This window comes from Antennarius striatus, chromosome 12 (genome assembly GCF_040054535.1).
Source record: "Antennarius striatus isolate MH-2024 chromosome 12, ASM4005453v1, whole genome shotgun sequence".
In the NCBI taxonomy this organism is placed as follows: domain Eukaryota; kingdom Metazoa; phylum Chordata; class Actinopteri; order Lophiiformes; family Antennariidae; genus Antennarius; species Antennarius striatus.
In genome coordinates, this window is record NC_090787.1 from 16227984 (window position 1) to 16252094 (window position 24111).

At 38.3% G+C, this 24111-nt stretch overlaps 3 protein-coding genes across 3 annotated transcripts; 1 reads left to right on the forward strand and 2 right to left on the reverse strand.

The window, feature by feature from the left end:
- Positions 1-314: 314 nt before the first annotated feature.
- On the forward strand, positions 315-4944 carry ing1 (inhibitor of growth family, member 1). The gene is made up of 4 exons (XM_068329344.1): positions 315-657; positions 1983-2156; positions 3276-3424; positions 3999-4944. The coding sequence occupies exons 2-4, from the start codon at positions 2018-2020 to the stop codon at positions 4635-4637; spliced, it is 927 nt and encodes a 308-aa protein (XP_068185445.1). The 5' UTR covers positions 315-657; positions 1983-2017; the 3' UTR covers positions 4638-4944.
- Positions 4945-5355: 411 nt separating this feature from the next.
- On the reverse strand, positions 5356-8686 carry ube2al (ubiquitin conjugating enzyme E2 A, like). The gene is made up of 6 exons (XM_068329346.1): positions 8507-8686; positions 7446-7526; positions 7315-7340; positions 6890-6979; positions 6715-6803; positions 5356-6131 (listed from the first exon to the last, which is right to left on the reverse strand). Exons 1-6 carry the CDS (start codon positions 8548-8550, stop codon positions 6003-6005), a joined length of 459 nt encoding a protein of 152 aa, XP_068185447.1. The 5' UTR covers positions 8551-8686; the 3' UTR covers positions 5356-6002.
- A 487-nt stretch (positions 8687-9173) lies between these two features.
- ankrd10b (ankyrin repeat domain 10b) lies at positions 9174-23195 on the reverse strand. Its single transcript, XM_068329334.1, has 6 exons — positions 22864-23195; positions 22150-22302; positions 21287-21378; positions 12787-13052; positions 11893-12000; positions 9174-9939 (listed from the first exon to the last, which is right to left on the reverse strand). Exons 1-6 carry the CDS (start codon positions 23059-23061, stop codon positions 9713-9715), a joined length of 1044 nt encoding a protein of 347 aa, XP_068185435.1. The 5' UTR covers positions 23062-23195; the 3' UTR covers positions 9174-9712.
- Positions 23196-24111: the final 916 nt, after the last annotated feature.

Here is a 24111-nt window from a genome sequence, read left to right on the forward strand (position 1 = left end):
TAGATTTATATAGCGCTTTTCTGGACACTCAAAGTTGCTTTTACATTGGATTCATTATTCATAGTGTAATTAGTGTGGAGAAGAGCATGAAACGTCGCAGTCATTCCAAACGTAAAGGAAGATAGAAATCAGGAAGATCAGGACCAAGACAAGCTTAAGGTTAGAGGATGGTGGTAGAAAACAGCTCAAGAAGAGGGTTTTGTTTTTGAGAAATGTGGAGATCACTTGCATGCGCTGTCGAGCATGTCGACACGGCGCTAGACCAATTTGTCTTTGCTGCCACCAGGTGGCGCTGTTGAATCCGAACTGGGGAAACAAACCAGTCGTGTCGCAGTCATTAATGAGAAGGACACGTTTTAGTAAAAAGCTGTGTAAACGCTGGTCATATGTTCATTGAGTGATGACATAAGCTTCAGTCCTGAAGTCAAAGATAAGTATATACAGTACTGTCTGTATATTTTACTAAATTATTATCTTAGCGGTTTCGTCGCCTGTCTTGCGCAATGCTATAACATTTGTTCAGGCATCTTAGCTAACGACCCACATTAGCTGGTCTGGAGCTAACGTCAGGATCGACACTACAGTACCGTCCGACGGACCCACAGCAACAAGAACGGCGTCACAGAGTGTCAAAGAAGAACAATCAACAACCACACAGTGAGTTCCTGTGTAAACATCCTAGCTACTAACTTAATATGCTGAGAGGAGTAGCGAGCAATTGCTTTTTTGCAAGGATTAGCAACGTGGCTGATTTTGTTAACTGCGTCAGGGTGACGCTTTTTGTTAGGGATGCGTGAAAGCTAACATGCTAATTTGGCTAACACGTTACTGACGCATACGTGATAAAAAGAATTAGCGTTCAATTTGATTATTGTTTGAAATATTTGCAACGATTCTAACCATTAAGCGAAATGACTCCTGTGTAACATTAGCAAACAGATTTGTTTTTATTTTTGTTTGTGTTGTGGGCGAGGGACGTGTGTTGTTGCTTGTATTGTTTATTTCACTGAATTATGTTACATTAAGACGTCGCTCATTTAAACCTCTTATGTTGTTGGTTATGTCGGTCAGTGACTAAGCAGATAGTATTATAAGATAAAATATTATAAAGTTCCTTCAATTGCAAAATAATGTGTAATTTTGGTCCGAGTAAGGTTAGCCTTGAACCGCCTTTAGCGCACAAAAGGCTAAACTTGGTTACCGTAATTTACGTGACGTGTTCGTGAATTCGCCAGCAGAGTAACTTCGCTGTTCAATTACGCTGATGTTATTACACTAATGTTAGCTTACTGGTAAGGATAGATAGCTACTGTTACCAGTAAGCTAATGGTAGCTATCTAACTAACGTAACCGACTGCCTTTAGTTTTTCAGTGTCCTTAGACTCTGGAAGCTAACTAGATAATAACTTCATCACCTGTTCAACTACTTTATAATGCACCTAAAGCTGCTGCTACCTTGAGGTACAGTATAAATCTACAGTCTGGAACAACAGTTTAGATCTGTCCGATGATAAATGCGTGTTTCACGTTTCAGTTCGAGGAATGGCTGACTCCATACTGTCAACCCGTCCCTCCTGTATGTAGTTCTGGTGTCCCACCAAGTTTCATATTTGTTGACAGCTGTGGATGTCGGTGTGTCCTACTGCTTCTCACAACCGTATTTCTCCAACTTTAACATTTTGTTGTCCTTTAACTAAAAAAAACATTATTCTTCTTTTTGTTTTTCTTCATTTTCTTCTTCTCCTCCTTCTTCACGTTGAGTGAGGAACTTGTGTTCAGTCAGCGGTTGGTTTAATTCACGTATATTTTGCTTATGTTCCTACATATTATATTTCTGTAGTTGTTTTTGAAATGTGAGTTCCTGTTTGCGTGAATCTCTTGGATTTTGTGTCAACGTGACAATCTTGTATTCCGACTTTTCTAAATCGAATCAATCCTTCTTCTTCTTCGTCTTCTTCTCATGATTTGTTGTTAATGTGCAGGTGTCAGCGTGTTCTGCTGGAAAGACGGATCCGACATGTTGAACCCGAGCAACGGTGACCCCAGCCACGTTGTAGTGAATTATGTTGAAGAGTATCTGGACCTGGTGGAGTCGCTCCCCTTTGATTTACAGAGGAGTGTGTCCCTCATGAAGGAAATTGATGCCAAGTATCAAGGTAAGAAATATTGCTAACATTTCTGTGGAAGACATAGATGTCTTTAAAAGTCTGTTTTGAATGAAAAAGAGACTTTGAAAATCATATTATGTGAGCAACATTAAACTACATTTTAAAAAATGCATGTGCATCACATTTTAATGTAGTGGATTGGGTTGATTTTTTCATTATGCACATGCACATTTGGCAGATATACAGTACATGGAACTTTATTCTGGTGTGGATGGCAAACTTGCAAACTTTTACAGTTATGACTAAAACTAACAATACTATGAAAGATTTGGTTTGTATTACCTGAAGTAATTCTGCTATTTAGGTAAGGTGTAATAATAAGTTAGTATGTACAAGTAAGTAATTGTACAACCTGTTCTGGCTTCTCTTAATGAGTTATTTTTAGTGTTGTCCATCTTGTCCTTGTCTCTTTCTTTGTTTTGGTACTTGATAGTAGTACTAATATTTCCACTACTGCTATTACAGGTTTCATAGTCACACAAAACGTAGTTCATCAGACTGATATTTTTATTTTGTGCTTGGCCAAGGAATCAGAATAAACACCAACCATCAGGCTAGTATTCCCTGTGAAATATTCTAGTTACTTTAATTTTTTTTCACTCATCCAAGTAAATAAACAGGCACCAACCAAGTGTATAAATTGAACCCTACAGATTATATAGTGCACTGCAGACATGCAGCTGTAATGTGCATTTATACTGCATGTCTAACCCCTCCAGCTCTTAACCTGTCTCCTGTGTTGAGGCTAACTGTTCCTGCTTTGCACTCTCAGCAGTTTCACCGCCATCTCCCAGAGGAGACAGCCTCTCCTTCTGTATTAATCATGTGCCATGACATGCACAATGTTTGTTTAGAGGAGAATGCCCTTTGCTGTTGTTTTCCAAAAGCGTGTTGGCTGACCTTTCTAAACGTAATGAAAACCAGAATGTAATAAATGTTGAACCTTTGTGTCTTCATGCCTGTCTCCTTTGTGTAGCATGTTCGCTAATTTCAGAAATCACTTTACACCACATCACAGACAGTTACAAAAATGTGGTAGTGCAACTTTCTGTGGGGTGCGCTTTAGAAAAGAAATGTCTTTATTCCTTGGGTGTTCTCCTTTTTTAGATGTTTTGAAGGAGCTCGATGATGCTTATGAACGGTATTGCCGGGAGTCTGACTCGCTTCAGAGGAGAAAGCTTCAGTTATCCATTCAGAGGGCGCTGATTCGCAGTCAAGAGCTGGGAGATGAAAAGATCCAGATTGCTGCGCAGATGGTTAGTAAAGAGACTCCCACAGCTGCACTGATGGAGCTGTTCATTGGCTACTTTCCTGTTGTCTTTGAAATATTTCTCATTTTTTAATTGCACCAACACATTTCCCACAAAAAAAAAGTGAAAGTACAATTTACTGAATGGCATTAAAGATGAATAAATACTCAAGGTTAGGCACTTAGAAAACATATTTAAGCTTCTGTTTTGTCATATGGTTGGTCTGTCACAGTGGAAAGATGCATCACATAATGGATTGGTTGCACACTGAATATTTAATATGAACATTATGAAACTGATAATGTTGCTCCTGTTGTTATAAGCTACATTAAGCACATAACTGGATCAACAGCATTGTTCAAGTCTGCTTGTCAGTTTAATGAGTGAAGAAATTAGATAGCGTGCCTCAATCATTTAAGCAAAAATAACTTCCTTCACAGCATTTACTTCATCCAAACATAACTCATATAAGAAATGTCATAGTTAAACTTATGACACTATATTTAATGATAGTTTAAAGCTCACAATCACAACAAGAAGAGCTTTACAGTGAAATATGAGCATTATTTATCGTCTGCAGGTGGAGTTGGTGGAGAATCGAACTCGACAAATCGACTGGCATTCCGAACTTCTCCTCTCCTCTCAAGAAGTCCCAGAGAGCCACCTCCCCACAACGACCACCATGACAGCTACTGCAGCATCCATGATGTCATCAGCAGCAGCAGCAGCCACCAACACCCCAGGCAAAACCGGCCACTATGACAAGAAGCGTGACGAGATCACCCCGGGCTCTGGTGCGGGAGACAAGGCTGGGGGGAAACGCTCAAGACGTCAGAAGAATGGAGAGACTCGGGAAGGTTACGGAGGTCTTGATCACACCGAGGACGTGTCTCTGGGGGTGTCCCGTGAAAAGAGAGCCAAAGCATCTTCCAAGAAGAAGAAGAGGTCAAAAGGAAAGTCTGAGAGAGAAGTCTCCCCCCCAGACCTGCCCATCGATCCAGACGAGCCCACGTACTGCCTGTGTGAGCAGGTGTCTTACGGCGAGATGATTGGCTGTGATAATGATGAATGTCCGATCGAGTGGTTTCATTTCTCCTGTGTGGGGCTCCATCATAAGCCCAAAGGCAAATGGTACTGCCCCAAGTGTCGGGGTGAAAATGAGAAGACCATGGACAAGGCGTTAGAGAGGGCCAAGAAGGAGAAGGCGTACAACAGGTAGCTCAGCGGTGCCCGATGGACACTGCTGTTTAAAATATTCAGTTCATGTTGATTTTCCCTTTACTGTCAGCGTTTTAAAGTATGAGACTGATGAGAGGGATGTTGTGAATAGTTATTTTTTTAACTGTTGTATAGCTAAGAAACGAGAGTTCGCTCTGGGTTTTGATGTTTGTAAAGAATGGAGTTAAAGTACCACCTACATGTGTAACTTGTCCTTACATCCCCTTTGTTTTTAGAATGCATGTAACATCGTAGACTCCTCCCATTATGTGCTCGCTTCACAAATAAAGTTTCTGAACAAAAATGAATATTGTGTTAATGATGCAATTAAGGGTTCAAAAACGCATTGCATGATCCTGTAACGTCGTTTACTGCAGAAGACATGTTTCCTTGATTGTGGAAACCTAATGCAGAACGGTGAGTCTATAATGGCTTTTCCATTCATGTAGATGTAACGTCTGAACTTCGACACAAGTAGATGAAATCCATTTGAATCTGAGATGTTTCAGAATCTACATCTCAAAATAACTTCTGACCGAAGATCACCTCTACGTGAACGCAAAATCACCGACAACTGAAATCTGAGGAACAGACCAGAACCATCACAACAGGTTCACAGACTGATTTCTGTCCTCTAGGTTTAGAAATTTGAACAAAAGTGAGACTCCACATATTTGTTTTTTGATTAAAGTAATTATAAACCAATCTTCACATCAAGATGAATTTGCCTTTTTTATTTACAAGTGCTGAAAAAATGACATGGGGAACAACCAGTGCAAAATCTGTACATAATTCAGTTGCAGGTTTCTTATATACATGAGTATTGAACAGGAACGTGAATACACTCTTTCTGTCATGCATGTAACAGAGTTCACAACACAGCAAAAGACGTGGCCTAAAGATGTCGCATTTAGTTGTAGTCGATGATGCTTAGGATGCTCATTCTCTCAAGGTAAGATGAATACATTTGGAGCCCAAACCAACTGACAAATGAGGAGCACAATTGAATAGGACCCATGACTTAACAAACCCTTAAGACGTTTACCATTAAGTCATGAGAAGTTATTACAATAAGGTAGAACACACCATAATTTGGGTTATTGGCCTCCAAGTCCATACTAACAAAAGATCAAGGCAAGATTCAGCACATTTCTCCCGATCGAATAGAAAAGGGGGATATAAACTGGAAAAAAAAAATCCCTCTCAGCAGTCAAAGAAAACAATTTTATGTAGGGAAGTTGGAGGTAAAGTGCATAAAAGCTTAAAATCAAAAAGGTGGGGGGACAAAAAATTAAGAGGTACTCCACTAAAATTTGCAGCACACACAGCTTTAACAATGGAGACAGCAGCTATCAGGATTGTCAGGTCAACTGTCTCTCCAGCTTTGTTCTACGATGGCAGACACACGCTTCTCATACTCCCGCTTATTCTCCTGGTACAGCTGGGCTGCCTGGCTGTTTGCTGGACTGTTAGGGTTTGGTTCATCAAGCAGAGACTGAGGACAAGATGTGTTAAGAATGTTTTAGTGAACAATGAACCAACCTGTCAAATATAGTCAACCATCTACTTTGTCAAAAACCTTCACAAATGGAATTTTGTGTCTAGAGTGGTTCAATAAAACAGAAAAAACTATTACCATTATTAGAAACAGTTTTTTAAATGTTTACCATATTCTCTCATTTCATAAACGAAAAACAGATGTTAATAAGAAATTTAACCTGTTAAAAATAATTCTTAATTGCTGCACCTGTGCCGAATTTAAAATCTCACTGCATTTGCCTATGTTTCTTGAGCCTAAATTCATTTACCAACATATTTTACCTCAGCGTTTGTTTGTACAGAGACAAGTTCACTTTGCATAATTTTACATGTGTGATGTAATCTATTTGCCATTTGTTTACCACTAACAAAGGCTGACATACTTTTGAATGTGTCAGTCTGGAGTCATTAAAAAAAAAGCTAACTGTTTGGCTTGTTTTTTTTTATTCACTGTAAAATCAATAGTTTTTTCTCTGTGCTAGAAACAAAGCATTGCTGCACTTTAAATGCCTAACACTGCACCTCGTGACACCTCTCACCTGGATAGATGTAAGAATAGAGGACACATCATAAGTGGGACTCCAACGATTCTGTAGGATGTCCAAACATATACTGCCATCTGCATAGACTGTGGATAAAAACATAGTTGATCATCACTGACAGATTTTTTTCATTCATCATATGTTAAAATATACCAGATAATAGTGTGCCTACCATTTGGATGAAACATCTTGGACACAAATCGTACAGTCGGGGGTTTGTTGGGGTATTCTTCTGTAAACTCTACAGTAAGTTTAAATGTACCTGAGGAAAAGGATAGAGAGAAAAAACATTCATGAGATACTAAACCTAAATTTGTGATGTTAGGGGGAAGGTTCACAGTGTGTGAGAGAAGTGACTGTCAACCTGAAAACTTGTTTGTTTTAAGGAATGGTGAAGGTTTGGTTTTATACAGGCTGTATAGAAATATATTGTAAAATAATTTCAAAGTGAGCTACATATGAAAATTTTTTAGATGGAATATCAGCTTTAAGGCCAATCCAGAAGATACAATGTTAAACTGATTCACATAACATAACATACAGAACATATGATTCATTACAGTAAATAGTAAGTTATAAATACAGTGCGATGCTTACCATCCTCAAAGGGAGTTCCTTCAGGGCTGTAACATGGAAGGGAAAGAAGCAACCGTTTTAGGACTAAAGCATAAATTTGTATAGAATTTGCTAAACTGTATATACATTATGGCTGTGCATCAATGCCTTACCCAAATATGACTGCATTCCACACCATGATATTGTTTTCAGATGGCGCACCACTAACACCAGCAGGAGGGTCCTCTTGTAGCCTTTAACGCAAAAAAAAGAAAATGGATCTCTATAGTTTCTGTAAAATTTATCAGATATCAGGTGAATGATCTCTGTCCTTTTCAAATAAAACAAAAGCTAAATTTGTTATTTGAAATGATAATTGTAAATGATAAATACTGGTGATGATAGATTTGCAAAAATGGAAATAAACCAGCCCTCTGCTTTTACCAATTTATGATACAAACTAGGAAATTCTCCAAAAATCACTCGATATTCATTATGTATACTTAAGATTGTAATTTAAATTCAATTTAAGGAAATTGTGTTTTATAGATCCAAAATTAGTGCCGTACAGCCACATATATAATATCAATTTACTTACAATAACCACATTTTCCATTACTACCGACTGTGGAGATGGAAATGGGTTGCCAGATAAATTTGTCCGTTGATTTAATTATTTCATTGTTCATCATGTTTTTCATGTAACTTCATATATTTCCTTTGGTACATGTGCTAAATAAACTTTTCAAACTCATTTACTTGTAGCTACGTATGTGTTTGGAGTTGCTCATCTGAAATAGCATTAATGTTGAGGAGACAGACTTGTATTAATGGTAATCATTGGAAACGTCGCTAATCCAAATAAATGGTAAATAAATGCTGGCTAGTTTAAAGTTATCTCGCAATCGTAACGTGAAGCCGCAACCTGGTCGACTAACTCGTTAGCATGGCATGCGTTAGCACTGCGAGCTACTAGCTTTAGCACTGCCAGCTTTAACAAGACAGCGTTATTTCATCGACATTCTTCTGGTTAATTCTAACAGGCTGTTACATTGCGTGCTCAACGAGGTATTTTTTATTTAAACGAAAATATTGGTATATACATAAATAGGTTAAAAATGGCGCTTAGCTTAGCTAGTCGAGCTAATGACAGCTAGGCTAATCTGAGCTGTTTTTGACAAATCATACCATGGCAACATTATCGGCACTGGCATAACGCTGCCCATCAACTCACCGTTTAAAATCTCTCATAAGTCTCCTTCTAGCCGGGGTTGACATGCCTTGAACTGTGGAAGGTCTATTTACAATACTTATACGTTAACAGGGCTGTTTTTGTTATATATGTATAAAAAAAATATGCATGTACTGATGTTATCTGACACCTCCTTGTTACTCCTGGTGGCCCCGTCGTTCTCTAGATAATCCTCACTCTTTTGGTTGCCTAACTAGCTTTATAGGGCGATACCACAATCAAGAAGCAGGGGGACGAAAATTGGACTGTGGTATTCTTAAGGATTTTGTAGAGAAAGAATATATGTTGAATAATTATTTTCCAACAATAAATTCGAAATGATAACATGTTATGCTGAGAAATAAAGTACTAAATAAAGCACGTGCATGTGATACCTTGTTTGATTTGAATAAACGTCATTTTCCCACCCCTTGTCTCTTTGCGAAAGTCGCCTGTACCGGGGCGTGGACACGATGACGTCACGTTAGTGCAACGCAGCCACAGTGAAGGTCGCTCCTGCCGGTGACAGGTGATTGTTGGTGCTACGTCACAACAGTACCCCCCCAACCCACCCCCACGGGCCCAACCTGAGTGGGATCTCTTCATCGATCACACCCACAGCCCTATTACTAATAAAACACGCCAAACAATTCAATAATTGATGCATATGGATTGTTAATAAATTTTAATACAACAGAAGTTCGACTTTCTGTGCAAAAAATGGAACCCAACAACACAAAAAAAATCCAACAAAATGTCATTAATAGTAATGACTTATTTAACAAGTTATCTAATATACTGTATATGGAGATGTCAAAAAATACTGTAACTTGTAAGATTTTTAAATTAGAGGTGAGGAACATGCTCTGCATTGGGAATGTTTATTAACTTGGAGGAGAAAGTATTACTCACAAACTCGAACAAAATCTAAGTCTTCATAATGGTTCACTACAGATGTCTGAGTATAGAGAACAAGGCTACTTGAAATTTAATCAAACTTGTATGAGCAATAACCATCTTTTTTTCAACAACAGGCATAAACTCAGATACAAAATTTCAATACAGGTAACAATGTGCCTGCCTGTTCAACACAAGAATATTTCAATGATTAAAAGGAACAATCACTGGCTTTAAGGCAAAATAATGCATGTTCAGGCCTGCACATGATTTGGACAAGATGAACGGCCTGTCGATCAAACCCTTTGTCTTTTAGGATCCATGGTAAAGAAGCATGGTGCTGAAGAAGGCATGGTCATAGAATTGCTCTGCTTTCACAGACTTCTGGTGCTCCATCTGGCTGCCTGCAGAGCTGCTGTTGTCAGGTGAGTCGCTGTAAACGCATTGTCCCGGGACTACTTCTGCCGCTGGGTCACACCCAAAAGGAAGTTGATCGTGACCGTTTGAGGAAAAGTCCTCACAATGTCTCTCACCCTCCACTGGAAATGAGACAAATAGTCAAAAGAAATTCATAATTAAATTGCGACCATGTCCCTTGCTTCTCAAAATACAAGAGGCAAAACACTGAACTGATTTTGTTTTGCACAAGTATCATAAATGAGGCTTGAGATCAGCTGCCCACTGGGGTTGAAAAGCAACTATTTGGCCATTTTCCAACGCACTCATTGTTCAAATAGTTGATCAAGAAATTGCAAAACACTACCTAGAACCTCGTTTAAGTTTGACCTGAGACCCAGTTTTAAATAGAACACATTGTGATCCGGTGTCACTTTGACATACATTTACTGCGTGACACACTGACCTAGATTTTTCACCCCGGCGTTATTTAAGCTGGTCAAGAGAAAAATTTCCAGAAAGTCATATTTGCGTGCTGTAGACCCAAATCCAGCACAGGCAGATATGATTGTTAGAAGTTGACTTACTTCAGTAACATTGTGTTTTGCAATTGTGAAAATAATTGAAATTTTTTCATAGGTTTTTTGTGGGCCAGCAAAAATGCCTCACATGGCAGACGCATGAGCATACATTAAGAAAACAAAACTCCACCACCATCACATTTACAAAAATTATGAACATTTAATGATTCACACAATCAAATACAAAGCTAAACCTGCTTAGCACAAGGCAACAGACATTCCAAATTGAATGACTAAACACCAAATACCTTCTGCCATCTACAACAAAATACAAATATCATTGGCAACATGAAATAGAACCAAATACAAAAACAATATATATTACCCAATGATGCACATTAAATAACTGTTCATCTATTAGATAACATAAGGCCTTTTTCAAATCCATGCCATCTTTCTTGAGCAGTTGTTTTTCACTCAAACCTGATTGTAAAACATCCGATTATGAATTTGAAAATCGGACTGGATATTATTTAACATACAGGTGTGCAAGCCCTGCTTGTTGTCTAACATTCAAAAATCCACCCCCCAGAGCTGAGATTCAAATAAACCAAAATTAATGTGAACGAGGAAAAATCATAAACACAGCCTCCAAGACTGCTTGAATAACATTAGAAAACTAAAACAATCTATATAGTGAACCATTTATGACTTCCAAGCTACATTCATGTTACAGATATGCTTTGGCATAAGATCATTCTTGACGACAGCATCGACTAATATGTGGCAGCATTTATCCTTCGCGTATATTGAAGAGTCTCTTTATATGGTTATTTATGCTTGAATCATGCCAAATAACAAGTAAACATTCTATTAATACGTATATTAATCACTTTTCAGTCATAACTCTAAAAGAAATCATAATGTTCAACATATCAGTTTTTGTTTTTCTCGTCACCCACCTACAGCAGTGTGTGTGACCTGAATGTCAAGTGAATGCCAATCATTAGTGTCATCTATATAATTGTGCAAAACAAAACTCAAACCTTTATTATGAACATGGAAAATTAAGGAATACACAATGATTATCCATACATTTGTATTACAAAGAAAACTCAATGCTTTTATCCATCCAAGTATATTAAGTTACATGGAAAAAGTAGAAAATACAGCACACACGCGCACTCACCCCACCTTTCAACTGTACAATCACTTAAATTAAAATGATGTATTTTACGCATGTACAGCACCAGACAAACGTTTGTGAGCGGGTTCCAGAAACTTTGTCTTAACCTCTGTTGGTACAACGTATTCAAAAAGTAGCTGGCGACACAGAGGGAGATACTGCACAAATGGGAGCCTCTGTCACTACACACACACACACCCTCTACAGGTAGGCATAAGAGTTGGTGCAACGACACGGGGTCTGCATTGATGCCACAGTGATGACCTCCAGCTCTTTAGTTGCAGGTCTTGACTGGTCCCGTGCCCCCTGGTCTTCACCCTGATCCATGGGCCTCTGCCCCTGCAGTGGTGCAAACCCATTCAGCCCATATGCAAAGGGTCCTGGCCCACCTGAGGTTAACGTGGCTGCCATCTCCATGTTCATGCTTTCCATCTGGGCCTCCCCAGCACCGTTCTGTGGCCCATAACTGTTCAGCAATGCTGGTTGCATGACCAGCCCTAACAGAGACAGATGGTCACCATCAGAAGTTGGGTATGACGTCTCAGCAGAACTTCATTGTTAATGTCAAAGTTGACGGAAATGCTGGGCCTTGATGAGGCTTCAATTGAATCTATTTCTGTCCCAGCTCCATTTTTAAGACATTTCTACCTTCTGAACTATAAACACATACAGTAATCCTTCGTTACTCACGGTTAATGTGTTCCAGAACCACCCTTAAATTACGAAATTCCGAGATAAAGCGACAAACTATTATAGTAATTTAAACGTTTATGAACCTCCCCCTTACTGATATTAAACCACCTTATATCTGTATTTACTTTTCCCACACTCCTATAGACTGTTCAAAGCATTTTTGTATTAAAGAAGTTGCAGGAGGAAACGTGAGTCAGAAAGCAGCACACACACAGATGCTGTCAGCCAATAGCATGCCTGTACGGAATCACGTGACTACCTACTAAAAATCTGCGATGCAGTGAAGCCGTGCATCTTGAAGCACAAATAAGCGAGGATTACTGTACAATAAAATATTTTAATTTCATTTCATTACGTTTCTGCAATTAAAGAACACTACAGTAATTTCCGCACTATAAGGCGCAACTAAAAGCCTTTAATTTTCTCAAAAACAGACTGCGCCTTCTAATCCAGTGGGCCTTTTTTGTGAAAAAAGTTTTGAAATAGGTCATTCATTGAAGGTGCACCTTATAGTCCAGTGCACCTTATAGTGCGGAAAATACTGTATTCCTTTCCAGTGACCTATAAAAATCTCAGTAGAAATCACTTACCATTAGGTCTGGCCTTCTTCACTGGGTTTGCCTCCATGCCATCAAACGACCGCTTCCTGTTGGGAACGCCATTTAAAAAGCTGCGCCCCTGAATAATGGGGTGAGTGTTGCTCCCATTCTGGGTCATGCCATTCAGAAAAACCCCATTATTGGACTGAGCCATGTTTTGCTGGAAGTTCTGGGCATTGGACAGAATCTCAGCACACTCCTGGAATCCCTGGGCATGGGCCAGGTCGGCGGCAGTCAGCCCACTGGCATTCCTCATACTGCACAATGAGAAGGAGGAGTGTTAGAGACGTGGACTGTACATCTGATCCACACAAATAAACACACAGAACAAGACTCACCCCATCACACACACACAAACACACACAGACACGCATTAAGTATTCACAGGAACAGACAAATACAGATGTTTAGAAATAAACTGTGCTGCTCTACCCTCTCACATCCTCTTCTTCGTCATCATGAGATGACGACTGATCCCTTTGGATCATTTGCTTCCTTATTCAATTTAAATCTCGAGTGTTATCCAAATATTTTTTTTAAATGCCTGCTGCAAAAGGACATGATTAAGGCAATGGAAAGTATGCAAGCTCGTTGTCAGAAGAACTTGGAATGATGATTAAGACATTTTATCTCAGATCCACTGAATCAAAAGGAGAAACTCTGCAGGTGATGTAGAACTTTGTCTCGTCTTCAAGGCAAAAATCAAGATCAAGGACTTTGCAGGAAACCATCTTCTCACAAATCCAACTGTGACATTGTTTGAAACATTTGAGGAACGCCAGATTCCAGCCAGTTAAGTGTTGGCCTGAAAAAGAGAACTAGGTCCTGCTTAAATGTAGACTGTACATAATGGATGTCTGAGAAGTGGGGAGGCCAAGTGTGAAATAGGACACCTTAGCATTCCTCCAAGGCAAATACAAGATCCAGGAGATCATAGAAAGGCAGGACTTGACAGCTGGATCTTCAGGATACTCCGGGTTCAGCGGTTATAAAGAATGAGAAATGTGATTTTCAAGCACTGGAAACTCGGATGTCTTCTTCTTTCAAGACAGATGAACATGAAAAATGACAGAATTGAACTGTAAAACTCCACATTATAAACATTTGTGTTAATCATGTCCAGTTGCAGCAGAAATAATTTTGTTTTTAGATTCAGTAATGAATGAGAAACTGCAGTTCAACACATTTTCAATTTGAAGTATGGAAGTCATTTCACTTGAGAGTATGGATTCTTTATTCAATTACTGATTACACAGATTAAAAATGAACTCTTGACTAGAATGCTGCTGCAGCAATGCAGCAAACGGACTGCCAGATAAACAGGTTCTCCTGCTGATGTGAACTGAACATGCAGGACCAATTGCCTGCCGGTCTGCCTCCAGCCAATGGGGAGCTTACAGCTCAACAATTGAGCATTTCTCTCCTGCTATTTGACCGTTAACAAAACAATGCTGCTATTGTTCTGATGCTGAATGTCTTCATTCTACAAAGTAAATTCTGAGCAATCAGCCACGTCTTTGTGAAAGAGCTGGGACTCTGGATTACAAATAAAACTGATTAAAATAAAACAAAACATCATCTACACACTACGTAACACACAACACACCAGAAATGGAATACTTGGTGGTTGCTTTAGGAACTACGTGATTAATCTGCTGTTGTCTGCAGTAGTTTAACGATTTTCAGTTAGCGAAATACCAAGTGACATTGACTTCCACACAATGAGCCAAACTTTGAAGAGTTGCTGTTTGTTCACTCATTACATTAAGAAATTTCTCCCTGCAATTTACCTCAACAGTTATTCAAAAAAATAAACATTTCAAGATCAAACGCATATGAAATACATTTGATAAAGAATTTAAAATAAAAAAAGGAAACTCACACAATAACTTTTTGCATATTACCCATCCCGTTCAAAATTAACGCTTCCAAGAAATAGTCCATGTGATTGGTTGTAAATTGAATACCATTTCAGGTAGATGTACTGGTCTCACTAGAAGGAATAAATGTTCTACGACTTAAAATGTTAATGACTATCAAATCAGTACTGTAACAAACTAAAAAGTGTCTGAAAAAAAGTTATCAAATCATGAAAGGAACTAGAGATAAACAAATCAAAAACTTAATGTTTGGATACCTTTGGAAAATTTGTTTTATTTTTATAATTTAAAGCATAATCAGTTATAGTCAAACACTATTAATGCAAAATGCTTCTAAGATGTACTAGTTATCCAAAGGCTTAGTGATCCGGCCTACGCCCTCAAGAGTCATGTTTGCAAATTTTATCTTAATTCACTGCACTGTTTTAAAACACTTAAAAGTAAAACAAGTGAATGGATGGATTAAATAATTAATGAAATTAAACTCTAGACAATTACTGCAAATCCCCCTTTACCTATTAGAGACTTTAATATGTAATTTTTACTGACAAAGCCATCTCTGAAGATCCCACATATTATTTGCTTTAAAACACTAGATGATGAAATAAAGTCCTTAACTTCAAAGTCTCAGATATTCTGCAGCTCTCTCTGACATTTATTTTCTTCATTTTGTTCTATTACTTGGAATTTAGTAACCTCCAAAAAGTGATCAGTTTACAATATTTTATGAATCATATTCCTTTAATGAGACCTGTCATCTACAATAAGCATTGATCCAAAAAATTCAGAACCCAATGCAGCTGCTAAGTCAGGTTTGATGGTGCAATTTAAAAAGGAAGCGTTAATTCTTTAATGCCTGGTATGCTTTGCTTTTCCGACCTAAGCACACAATATGTATCTGTTCTATCATCTAACCTTCCAGAGGCAGCCTATCATCATGCTACATGTTGACATGGGACTCACGTGATTAAACCTGTCCATATAATGGGTTCCTATGGTTAGTTCACAGTCAAAAACAAATACTAAAATAAAAAAAAAAACTAGATACAGGAACAATTATGGATAATAAGCAAAGCATGCAGGTTTAAAACTTTAATTTTGATTCATAAAAACCTAGCATTAAAACCAATCACCGCAAGAAATACCTCAACAGTTTGCCAGTGTGTAGATAGGAAGCGATAGTGAGAACACTCAATGCCACAACAGTGCGGCTATCCCAGGGAACGGGGCAGACTCAGCAGTGTCTATTCTCCCCCTTTCTAGGATTACTTGAAAGAACCAAGTCATTTCCAATTCAATGGCTGCAAAACATTAAGACGTACGGTTCTGCTTCTGTTAACAGTATAGAAAACTTCTTTTGAAACTTATTGTCACTTTCATACAGGAAAAGGTGACAAAGATCAGATGTCAAAACAGGCTATGTCTCATAGGGTTAATACTGTGACATACAAAATGAAACATTTATGTGTAGAAAATCAAATATTTTATACAGTGATATGACAGTGAAGAACCATTTCAACAGTATGAGTGTTAGCATTACACAGTTACATGATGCTATGCGACTCTCTCACTCAGCTCCTCTGATCTACTGTCATCACTGGCAGCCTCTGAACACTGTCCTACCTGCTGCTAGCCTAACACTCTGAGGCTCATGACAAATGACACAAAGCACCTCTAATGATAAGTTTTCATGGTGATGTGAATATGTATTAATATTAAAGATTGCTTCTACGCTGTAGGGTTAGGAACAATGAACATGTGCATACGTAAAGCCTTTTATATTTCAGTATTTTAAAGTTTTATTGGACAAAGCAGTACGCTTCCAGGGGAAGGCTCTTCCTGCATTGTAATGGGATGCAACATGCATCTCAGGTTATTCAGTAGGTTTTTACCCCTTCATCTGGATTGTGGCTCTGAAACCAAAGTAAATGGAATTTGTCTGATGTGTAAATGTAGATCAAGACAAGAAGACAGGCGAACACTAGTCCAAAGAAGAGCTGGAAAGTAACAGCTGCAAAAGATAACATTTAAGAACACAGAATCGTCACTTCCCTTCATGCAGGCATGGACCAGCAGGCCAGTCACAGTCTTTGAGTAGTGTTCAAGAACACAAGATGTGAAGTGACACGAGCTGATTCAAAGTATTTGATCAGAGGTCAAGAATATTCACAAAGGAACTCAAGATGAGTGACTTCCATGGACGTCTCCAGTAATGTCTTCTTCATTTACACAATGCAGCGACTATTTCTATAAATGCAGAAGATTTATGATTTGAAAATTTATTTTAATAGAATCTTGATGGCTTGAAAGAAATATTCTTTATATTAAAACTACAAATTGAAACACATTTGTGGAGATTATTATCCGAATTCCTGGAAAAAATGCATTTGCATATTTTGTCAATGGGCCAGCGAAAGCAAGAAGACTAGATTCACCATCCGCAAAAATGAAGACTTTGCTGTAGGGAGCCTTCTTTTCTTTATGTCTTATTATAAAGAAACAGGTTTCAATGTAAGGATATTGATTTAGTTGTTTACAGGAATGGAGTTGCATTTCTTGATGCGCAGCCAATGAGAGCTCCATATTGCCCTCAAAGCTAACAGGAACCACTCGTTAGTGACATAGGCATCATACAGCTGGAGATGACGGAGAAAGAGAACTGGAAAATATTCCCAGAAGTCCGTGGGGTGTGATACCTCTCTTCTGATCCTGGTGACCATTTGAAAGTCAAGAAAATCAAGAAGTTCCCACTTTACCGCTACAATTCATCTGAGCATTGACTGGGAAGGTTTACCTCAAGCGATGTCCACTAATACCTGTGGTGCTGCATCTGAGGGGACACATCACCTCAAAAAGAGAAGTTACAGTCCTTAAAGGCATCAGTGACTCTTATTTCGTTTCCATGTTTAACAGCTTGTTGTTGAATTAGTAAATATTAAATATTAAGTTAATGATTTTGTTTCTAAATTCATGGCCTTAGTGAGGGTTATTTTATATTTTTAGATCTAAGCCATCTTTTTTGTAAAAGGAAAATTTCAGAAGCTTGATCAATCATCAGGTGATGAAAATGAAGTTTAAATCTAATCACAATGTTAAATAAATGCCATGAATCAAATCTAATCTTGAATTTGGAGTCGTTACTTTCAATTGCTTGACACTGTGACGATGGCAATCTGAATAAAATTAGGACACTATTTTTACAGTACCATACATCACATACTACATCAAACATAAAATAAATGAATAATGTAAGCCACTGTTGTTTTATGGGTGCTTATTTTTATAAACCTTCATGAATGAGATCAAGTTTTTTTAAAAACTATTTTGTTATTTGGTAATTTTTTTGCTAGACTTTAAATAATTTTGTTAACATGAAAACAATATAAACCTGATTCTTGAAGTTGTTAAGTTATTGTGTCATGAGCCTCAATATCTCCTACTGTTCCTTATTTTCCCTACACGTCGTGGCCAACTACATTTCTGGGTCATACGTAAAAAATGATAATAATAAAAATAATAACTAACTTCAATAAACTAAACTACCAACAATTTCTGTCATCTGCAAGGGAAAACATAAAATAACACATCATTTTCATCATAATCATCATAATTGATAAACAAATGCACATTACATAACCTCGACAACAAATGAAGCATTTATTAAACCTGTCTGCATGGATTTAATATCTTTAAATTGCCAAAACAACCAGGGGTTTCATTTCATAAAGAAAATGGATTAATTAAGACTATCAAGTCAATTTCCTTGGTTTGATGTTTAGCTAGTAAAAAAGCATCTGAAGTGCTAGAATCACCTACTGATTAAAAATATAAATGATGCAACAACTTTAGATTCCAGTGTGATTAAAATGGAAGAGACGAGAAACATAATTACGACTATGATATGGAATTATGATTTGTTAGGCAGAATTCGCATCAAATTTAATTAATTAACGTTGATGACAAATGCCCTCTATCCACATTCTAAGTGCTGAATGAGAAGAAACTATCTCACTATGGTATATTAGGATTAACTTTTCTGCATCATTTGCTCATCTAACATATATAATACCGAAGACCTGATATAGTAAGATTTAGATGCTTTATTGTCATCATACATAGTACAACAAAATTGCCAGGTTGGAAAGAAGAGATGGTCCTGAACCGCTGCACTCTGCGTGCACGGCCACTACAGGCCAACATAACATAATATTCCTTAGGAGCATGTTTTTCCTGATGATGGAGGGAAACCGGAGTAACCGGAGAAAACCCATTTAGACATGGAGAGAACATGCAAACTCTACACAGACAGGCCGTGTTGGAAATAAAGGGGTTTGAACCCATGACCTTATTGCTGTGAGGCAACAGCGCTGACCACTACACCACTGTGTCACTGTGATAAAAGATTTAACAGAAACTCCCCAATTGTTTTGGGTCTCTGGACATCAGCTGAATTAGAAAAAGGCATTTATTTTGTTGCAAAAAATGAAATTGCATGTAAAATGACTAAGATGACAGAAGTGACAAGTTTGTAATTTTAAGGTGGATTATAACAAGTCAACGTCTGATGTTAGCTTCTACTAATGTCATTTATAGTTCCACTGTTGCATTTGTGATCCAAGCTGGACAAACAACTGATTCATAAATGACCGTATTATAAAGTGTGGGCACCAAGAAGCTCAAAGGGAAAAAATAGTCTCCTAGAAAATGTGACTAAATACAGCCTAGCTCACTGAATTGACTCACTTACACAAGACCTTCAGGAAATAATGCTTCATATATGTTAAGGCCAAACTTGAATATTACAATCCTTTTAAAAGAATTTCCTCTACAGGAAGGACTTGGATCTAAATTTAAGCGACAGAAAAATGGGTTGTGTCTCTTAGGCCTTTGTTTGTGCTTCAGATCCAGCAGCAATAACAGAATGGAACTATAAATGGATAGAAACGCGGCTGCCAGGAAAAAAAGGCGGGGACAAACATTTCTAAAATAGTTTTGCCTTGTCAACATACTTGTCTGCTTTTCAACAGATGACAGAAATAGAAATGTTGCCAAAAAAACCTGATTGTGCACTTCTTCTGTAGTCAATTGTAACTTGTGCAACAAACTTTGTATGATCTCTGCATTTTCATTTCATGCAACAAAAACATAGCCACATACAGACGGTAAAACAGCTTCAGAAAAAAAGAGGGCATGTGCATTTGGTCATCTGGTTAAGCTGTGAATGTAGACACTAACAAATACAAATGTTAAAGAAAACCACACTCTTGACTTTAACATCATGCAATATGGCCTAATAGACTAAGAATAGCTAATAAACGTTTACATTAAGTTGTCCTCATATATGTGTAACACTTGGAATTACAATCCAGTTAATTCATATTAAAACATTTAATTAACGTTATTACAATGCAGCTCTTCCACAAATTAGAGTGATAAAGAATAAAATATATATAAAATATATATAAAATATATTTGAGCCCAATAGGTCTTATTTTTATTTTTCAGGTATAATAATACACACCGAGGGCAACTTAATGTGAATTGTTGCAATGAAAAACAACAATTTCAAGGATTATCAATGTGGCACATTTTCAAGGGAACAACACCAATTCTACCAATATTTAACGACGCGTCTCAAACTACTTTGTACGCTGAAAATTTGACAGAATGCCTGCTCTAAATTACTGGGAACTACTTATTTGAATGTTTTTTGACTAGAATATGCACACAACCGCGCGGTGGTGTTTGGATTTGTCACTATATCAGACCATCCAGGACGTTGTACAGTTGCAATCACAACAAAAGAGCCAAGACCCTTACAGCTACATGGAAATGTTTCGTCTGAAGTAGTACAATTTATCTAAAATTTTGCAAATTATTGTTGTTTTCTGTATGTTGACTCCACCATTTCGAAACGTCTTAATGCTACACAACATTCATGTCAATAGGAGCTCATAAAATAGCTAAACCCTTTACACAACGGCAGAAAAATAGTCAGTGGTGCAATATCGTAATTTATTTTCCACAAACTGCAAAATAAACCAAAACTGAAACATCAAATTGTTCTTCTTCTTAAATGGTGAAAGCACTTCTAACTAATTTAAAATAGCCTTCTGGCTCAAACAAATTGCTAACAGGCGATTATTTGGTTTACAAAGTAAACAGAACCAAACATTCATCAGGACAACGAGAACTGTTTTACTGCATAGATCTTTATAAGACCTTTATAAGTTCAACGTTCAGCTTGATCTGCTTTGAAAGTTGTGCTCTACTCTCAATAGAAATATTATATGTAATATACAGCCCGTGGAGAAGACTGTTTTTTTAAATAATGGATCTTTTTAATAAAACCAGAGTATGTGAAGAAAGACACAATTTTTCCAAACTGACAGGTCTTCACAACTTGATATTTATTGTTAAGTCTAATATTTAAACAGAAAAAGCTGAAATTACGGACCCTTTCATTATAAATTTGGCATTGCAGAAAATAAATTTACATTTCACCTACGCTCTGCTGTAATTTTGGTGGTGATCCCTTGCAAAAGTGCAAACTGAAAAGTTGGATAATACAGAGGAATTGAACTAAAGATAGATCTGACCACAGGACTTACTCAGCTTTTGCTCCCTGAATCAAGAGAGCGTTGATACACTCCAGACTGCCCGCACGAGCAGCCTTGTGGATGGGCGTCTCGCCCACATAGTCCTGAATGATAACAAAAGTTTAGAGTTACACACAGAAATGTTCAGGAGACAAAATATCTGTTTGTTTCATGTCTAAGTACAGACATATATATGAATGGTTTCGATGTGAATCAAATATGTCCGGACTAATCAGAGCCAGTAACAGTACAGGTCAACAGAGCACACCCAGGTCTTCACCACCACCTACACACATTTACAGCTACACATTAGTAAGAGTGCAGATGGAAGGAAAGCCAGAGAAAACACAGAAAACAGCTGTTTCTAACCACAACATAATGTGGGCTGTGATTCAGCACTAACCTAGAACAGCTTGAAAGGACAAATTTGCCTTGATGACTATTCTACCATACACTGAGCAAATTCAAAACCAAGCTTTTGAAATTCATGCCATGATGACAAGACATTATGTCATCATGACCTACTAATCTGATTTCTCCCAGACGTGCAGCAGAGCATAAAATATAGCCCCAGTGCATGAAAAGACACGAGGAGGAGCAACCTTACTGGCAAAGCCTCATTGCAGAAAATGTGATAACTCAACAACATACAGTATAGATAGAAGTAATTTCCTGCTACTCACTTAGTGACTATACTGTGAGGGTCCTGACCTCATTTCAGAGTGATCCTCATTGATAGGATCAGTCTGTGCTAACACCTCTGACACTGATCTCTTTTTACTCATGCGCAAGTACCTCTTCTTACGGATAATATAAGCCCAATGTTAACACACATGTGACCATTCATTTCCCCCATGTAGGGTGTGTTATTATACCTGTCTGTTAAGATCAGCACCAGCTTGGAGTAGCCATAACAAACACTCAGGGTGGCCCCCGAATGCAGCAATGTGAGTGGGCGTCTGTGCAAACCTGGAAGTCACCGCATTCACACCACAGCCCACTTGGACCAGACGCATCACACACTCCAACTGAGAAAACAATGACAAAGAAGAAAAATCTCATTAGTGTTCACACGTATTTTAAGCGTATTTAAGTCTTCATAATATAAGAGTAGCACAAAAAGAAGTGACGAACGTTTCACAAGTTTACATGGAAAGGAATCGGCCACGTGTTCGATACGACACAGGGTTTTGAATAAAACTAATTAATCCGACGGTCTTCAAACGTTACAATAATTCTGGTGACGTATTACCTAGTTATTAATTAATCGACACCAGCTGTGCTTCGTGAGGTTCCGACGGAAATTAAGTTAATGATTTCTAAACGTCACCTTAAGTTTGTTGGTGGTAAATCCCTGCAGGACCGTAATACACGACGTTACCAACAAAATATGCATAAATAATCGCTGGCAGGAGAACAATAACATTATAAGGCTTACAGTCCAGTCGGGCCTTCGTTAATGATGGCTACGCTCTTCACCAGGAAATGGCCGAGACGAGGCTCCCGCGTACGCCGTTAGCCGCTCATTCAGTTATCAAAACTTGCATTTCAAGAATATTTGCAGGTAAAACACCAAGAAAACACGTTACCTTTCCGAAATGTGCCCCCCAGTGTATGGGCGTCCAACCGTAAAAGCTGTCCTCGACCGCCAGATCAGCCGGGGTTGCGGTGCTCTGAAGGAGGGAGCACAAGGTACCGATATCTCCATCCCTGCATGCCCGATGGAGGGGGAAGCGGCTTTTTAAGACCTCCTCACTCGAAAATCCAGACTCTGCACCCACTGACATTGTGGCAAAATGTAGGAAACTGATTTGTAATTAGTCCAAACAGAAATAAAACCCTCCTGTGTGTCTGGACATGAGAACACACCACCCGGTTCGTGCGTTTCTCTTTCTGCCTGACGACACAAAGCAGACGGGGCAGAGCACGCGCCGAGATGAAACTTGAGAAACGGCGGGAAAGCTGTAAAATACGGACTGGATCGCTTTCCGGGAGACCCTACTACGGTGAAGGCATGTCCCGCCCTACTCTAGCTCTGATTGGCTACCACGAGAGACTAAACCAATTAGTGGCACAGCAAAGCAGACAGTGGCATCGCCGTAGTAAATCTGTAGCTTTGCTTCCGGATTTATGTTGTTCTTCTTTGAGGGTTAAAGATATCTCACCGGTGCTGCACTACTGCTCCCTGCTGGTGACAGATTATAACGTTACCTCACGAAATTAATCGGGTTTGTTTAACATGCTCACTCGGCAAATTATTGTACGCAGCCTGTGCCAACGCACATTTTAATAAAATTGAAAGGACACGGGCATGCGATATAATGTGATGATTAAAATCAGGGTGCCATTTGTAAGAAAAAAAAAAAAAACCGAGGTGAGATTTTTTTTATGAAACATGAAAATCATGAAAAACTAAGCAATAAACAGGGCTATTTTTTAGATTAATGGTAGACCCACTGTTCCATGCTGTGTTGCTGTAAAGTCTAACCTTGAGCTCTACTGCTTTGCAGTGCAAAATCTTGCCAAATACAGTGCAATCATGTCCAGAATCATTAACCAAAGTTTGGCACTGTTAGTTTGAGCTTTGTAATGAAGAACTGGCAAACGGTCCAGAATTTAATCCTGCCTTTTGCCACATGTCTGCAGGAAGATGCTACAGTGTCATTGCTACCTAGCAAAGGATGAGCTTTAATAAAAAACAAAACAAAATAAAAATCACATAGATGCATGGACGGATGGATGACAAGGCCTATACAGTATGAGTCTAAGCTGTAAAGATGCATCACCATTTCTATTGAACTCAGGAGTCAGAAGACCTTAAAATAAAACAGGATGAT

What these genes read in the sequence shown, in the direction of transcription:
- ing1 (XM_068329344.1), top strand. Translation starts at nt 2,018, where the DNA reads ATGTTGAACCCGAGCAACGGTGACCCCAGCCACGTTGTAGTGAATTAT. An exon ending in AATTGATGCCAAGTATCAAG is followed by an intron (nt 2,157 to 3,275) that starts GTAAGAAATATT and finishes CTCCTTTTTTAG; the next exon opens with ATGTTTTGAAGGAGCTCGAT. An exon ending in TCCAGATTGCTGCGCAGATG is followed by an intron (nt 3,425 to 3,998) that starts GTTAGTAAAGAG and finishes TATCGTCTGCAG; the next exon opens with GTGGAGTTGGTGGAGAATCG.
- ube2al (XM_068329346.1), bottom strand. Translation starts at nt 8,550, where the DNA reads ATGTCAACCCCGGCTAGAAGGAGACTTATGAGAGATTTTAAACG. An exon ending in CAAGATGTTTCATCCAAATG is followed by an intron (nt 6,804 to 6,889) that starts GTAGGCACACTA and finishes TTTTATCCACAG; the next exon opens with TCTATGCAGATGGCAGTATA. An exon ending in CTATTCTTACATCTATCCAG is followed by an intron (nt 6,132 to 6,714) that starts GTGAGAGGTGTC and finishes TCTTGTCCTCAG; the next exon opens with TCTCTGCTTGATGAACCAAA.
- ankrd10b (XM_068329334.1), bottom strand. Translation starts at nt 23,061, where the DNA reads ATGTCAGTGGGTGCAGAGTCTGGATTTTCGAGTGAGGAGGTCTTAAAA. An exon ending in GTGCTGATCTTAACAGACAG is followed by an intron (nt 21,379 to 22,149) that starts GTATAATAACAC and finishes GTTATCATTCAG; the next exon opens with GACTATGTGGGCGAGACGCC. An exon ending in GGCAGCCACGTTAACCTCAG is followed by an intron (nt 9,940 to 11,892) that starts GTGGGCCAGGAC and finishes TCTCATTTCCAG; the next exon opens with TGGAGGGTGAGAGACATTGT.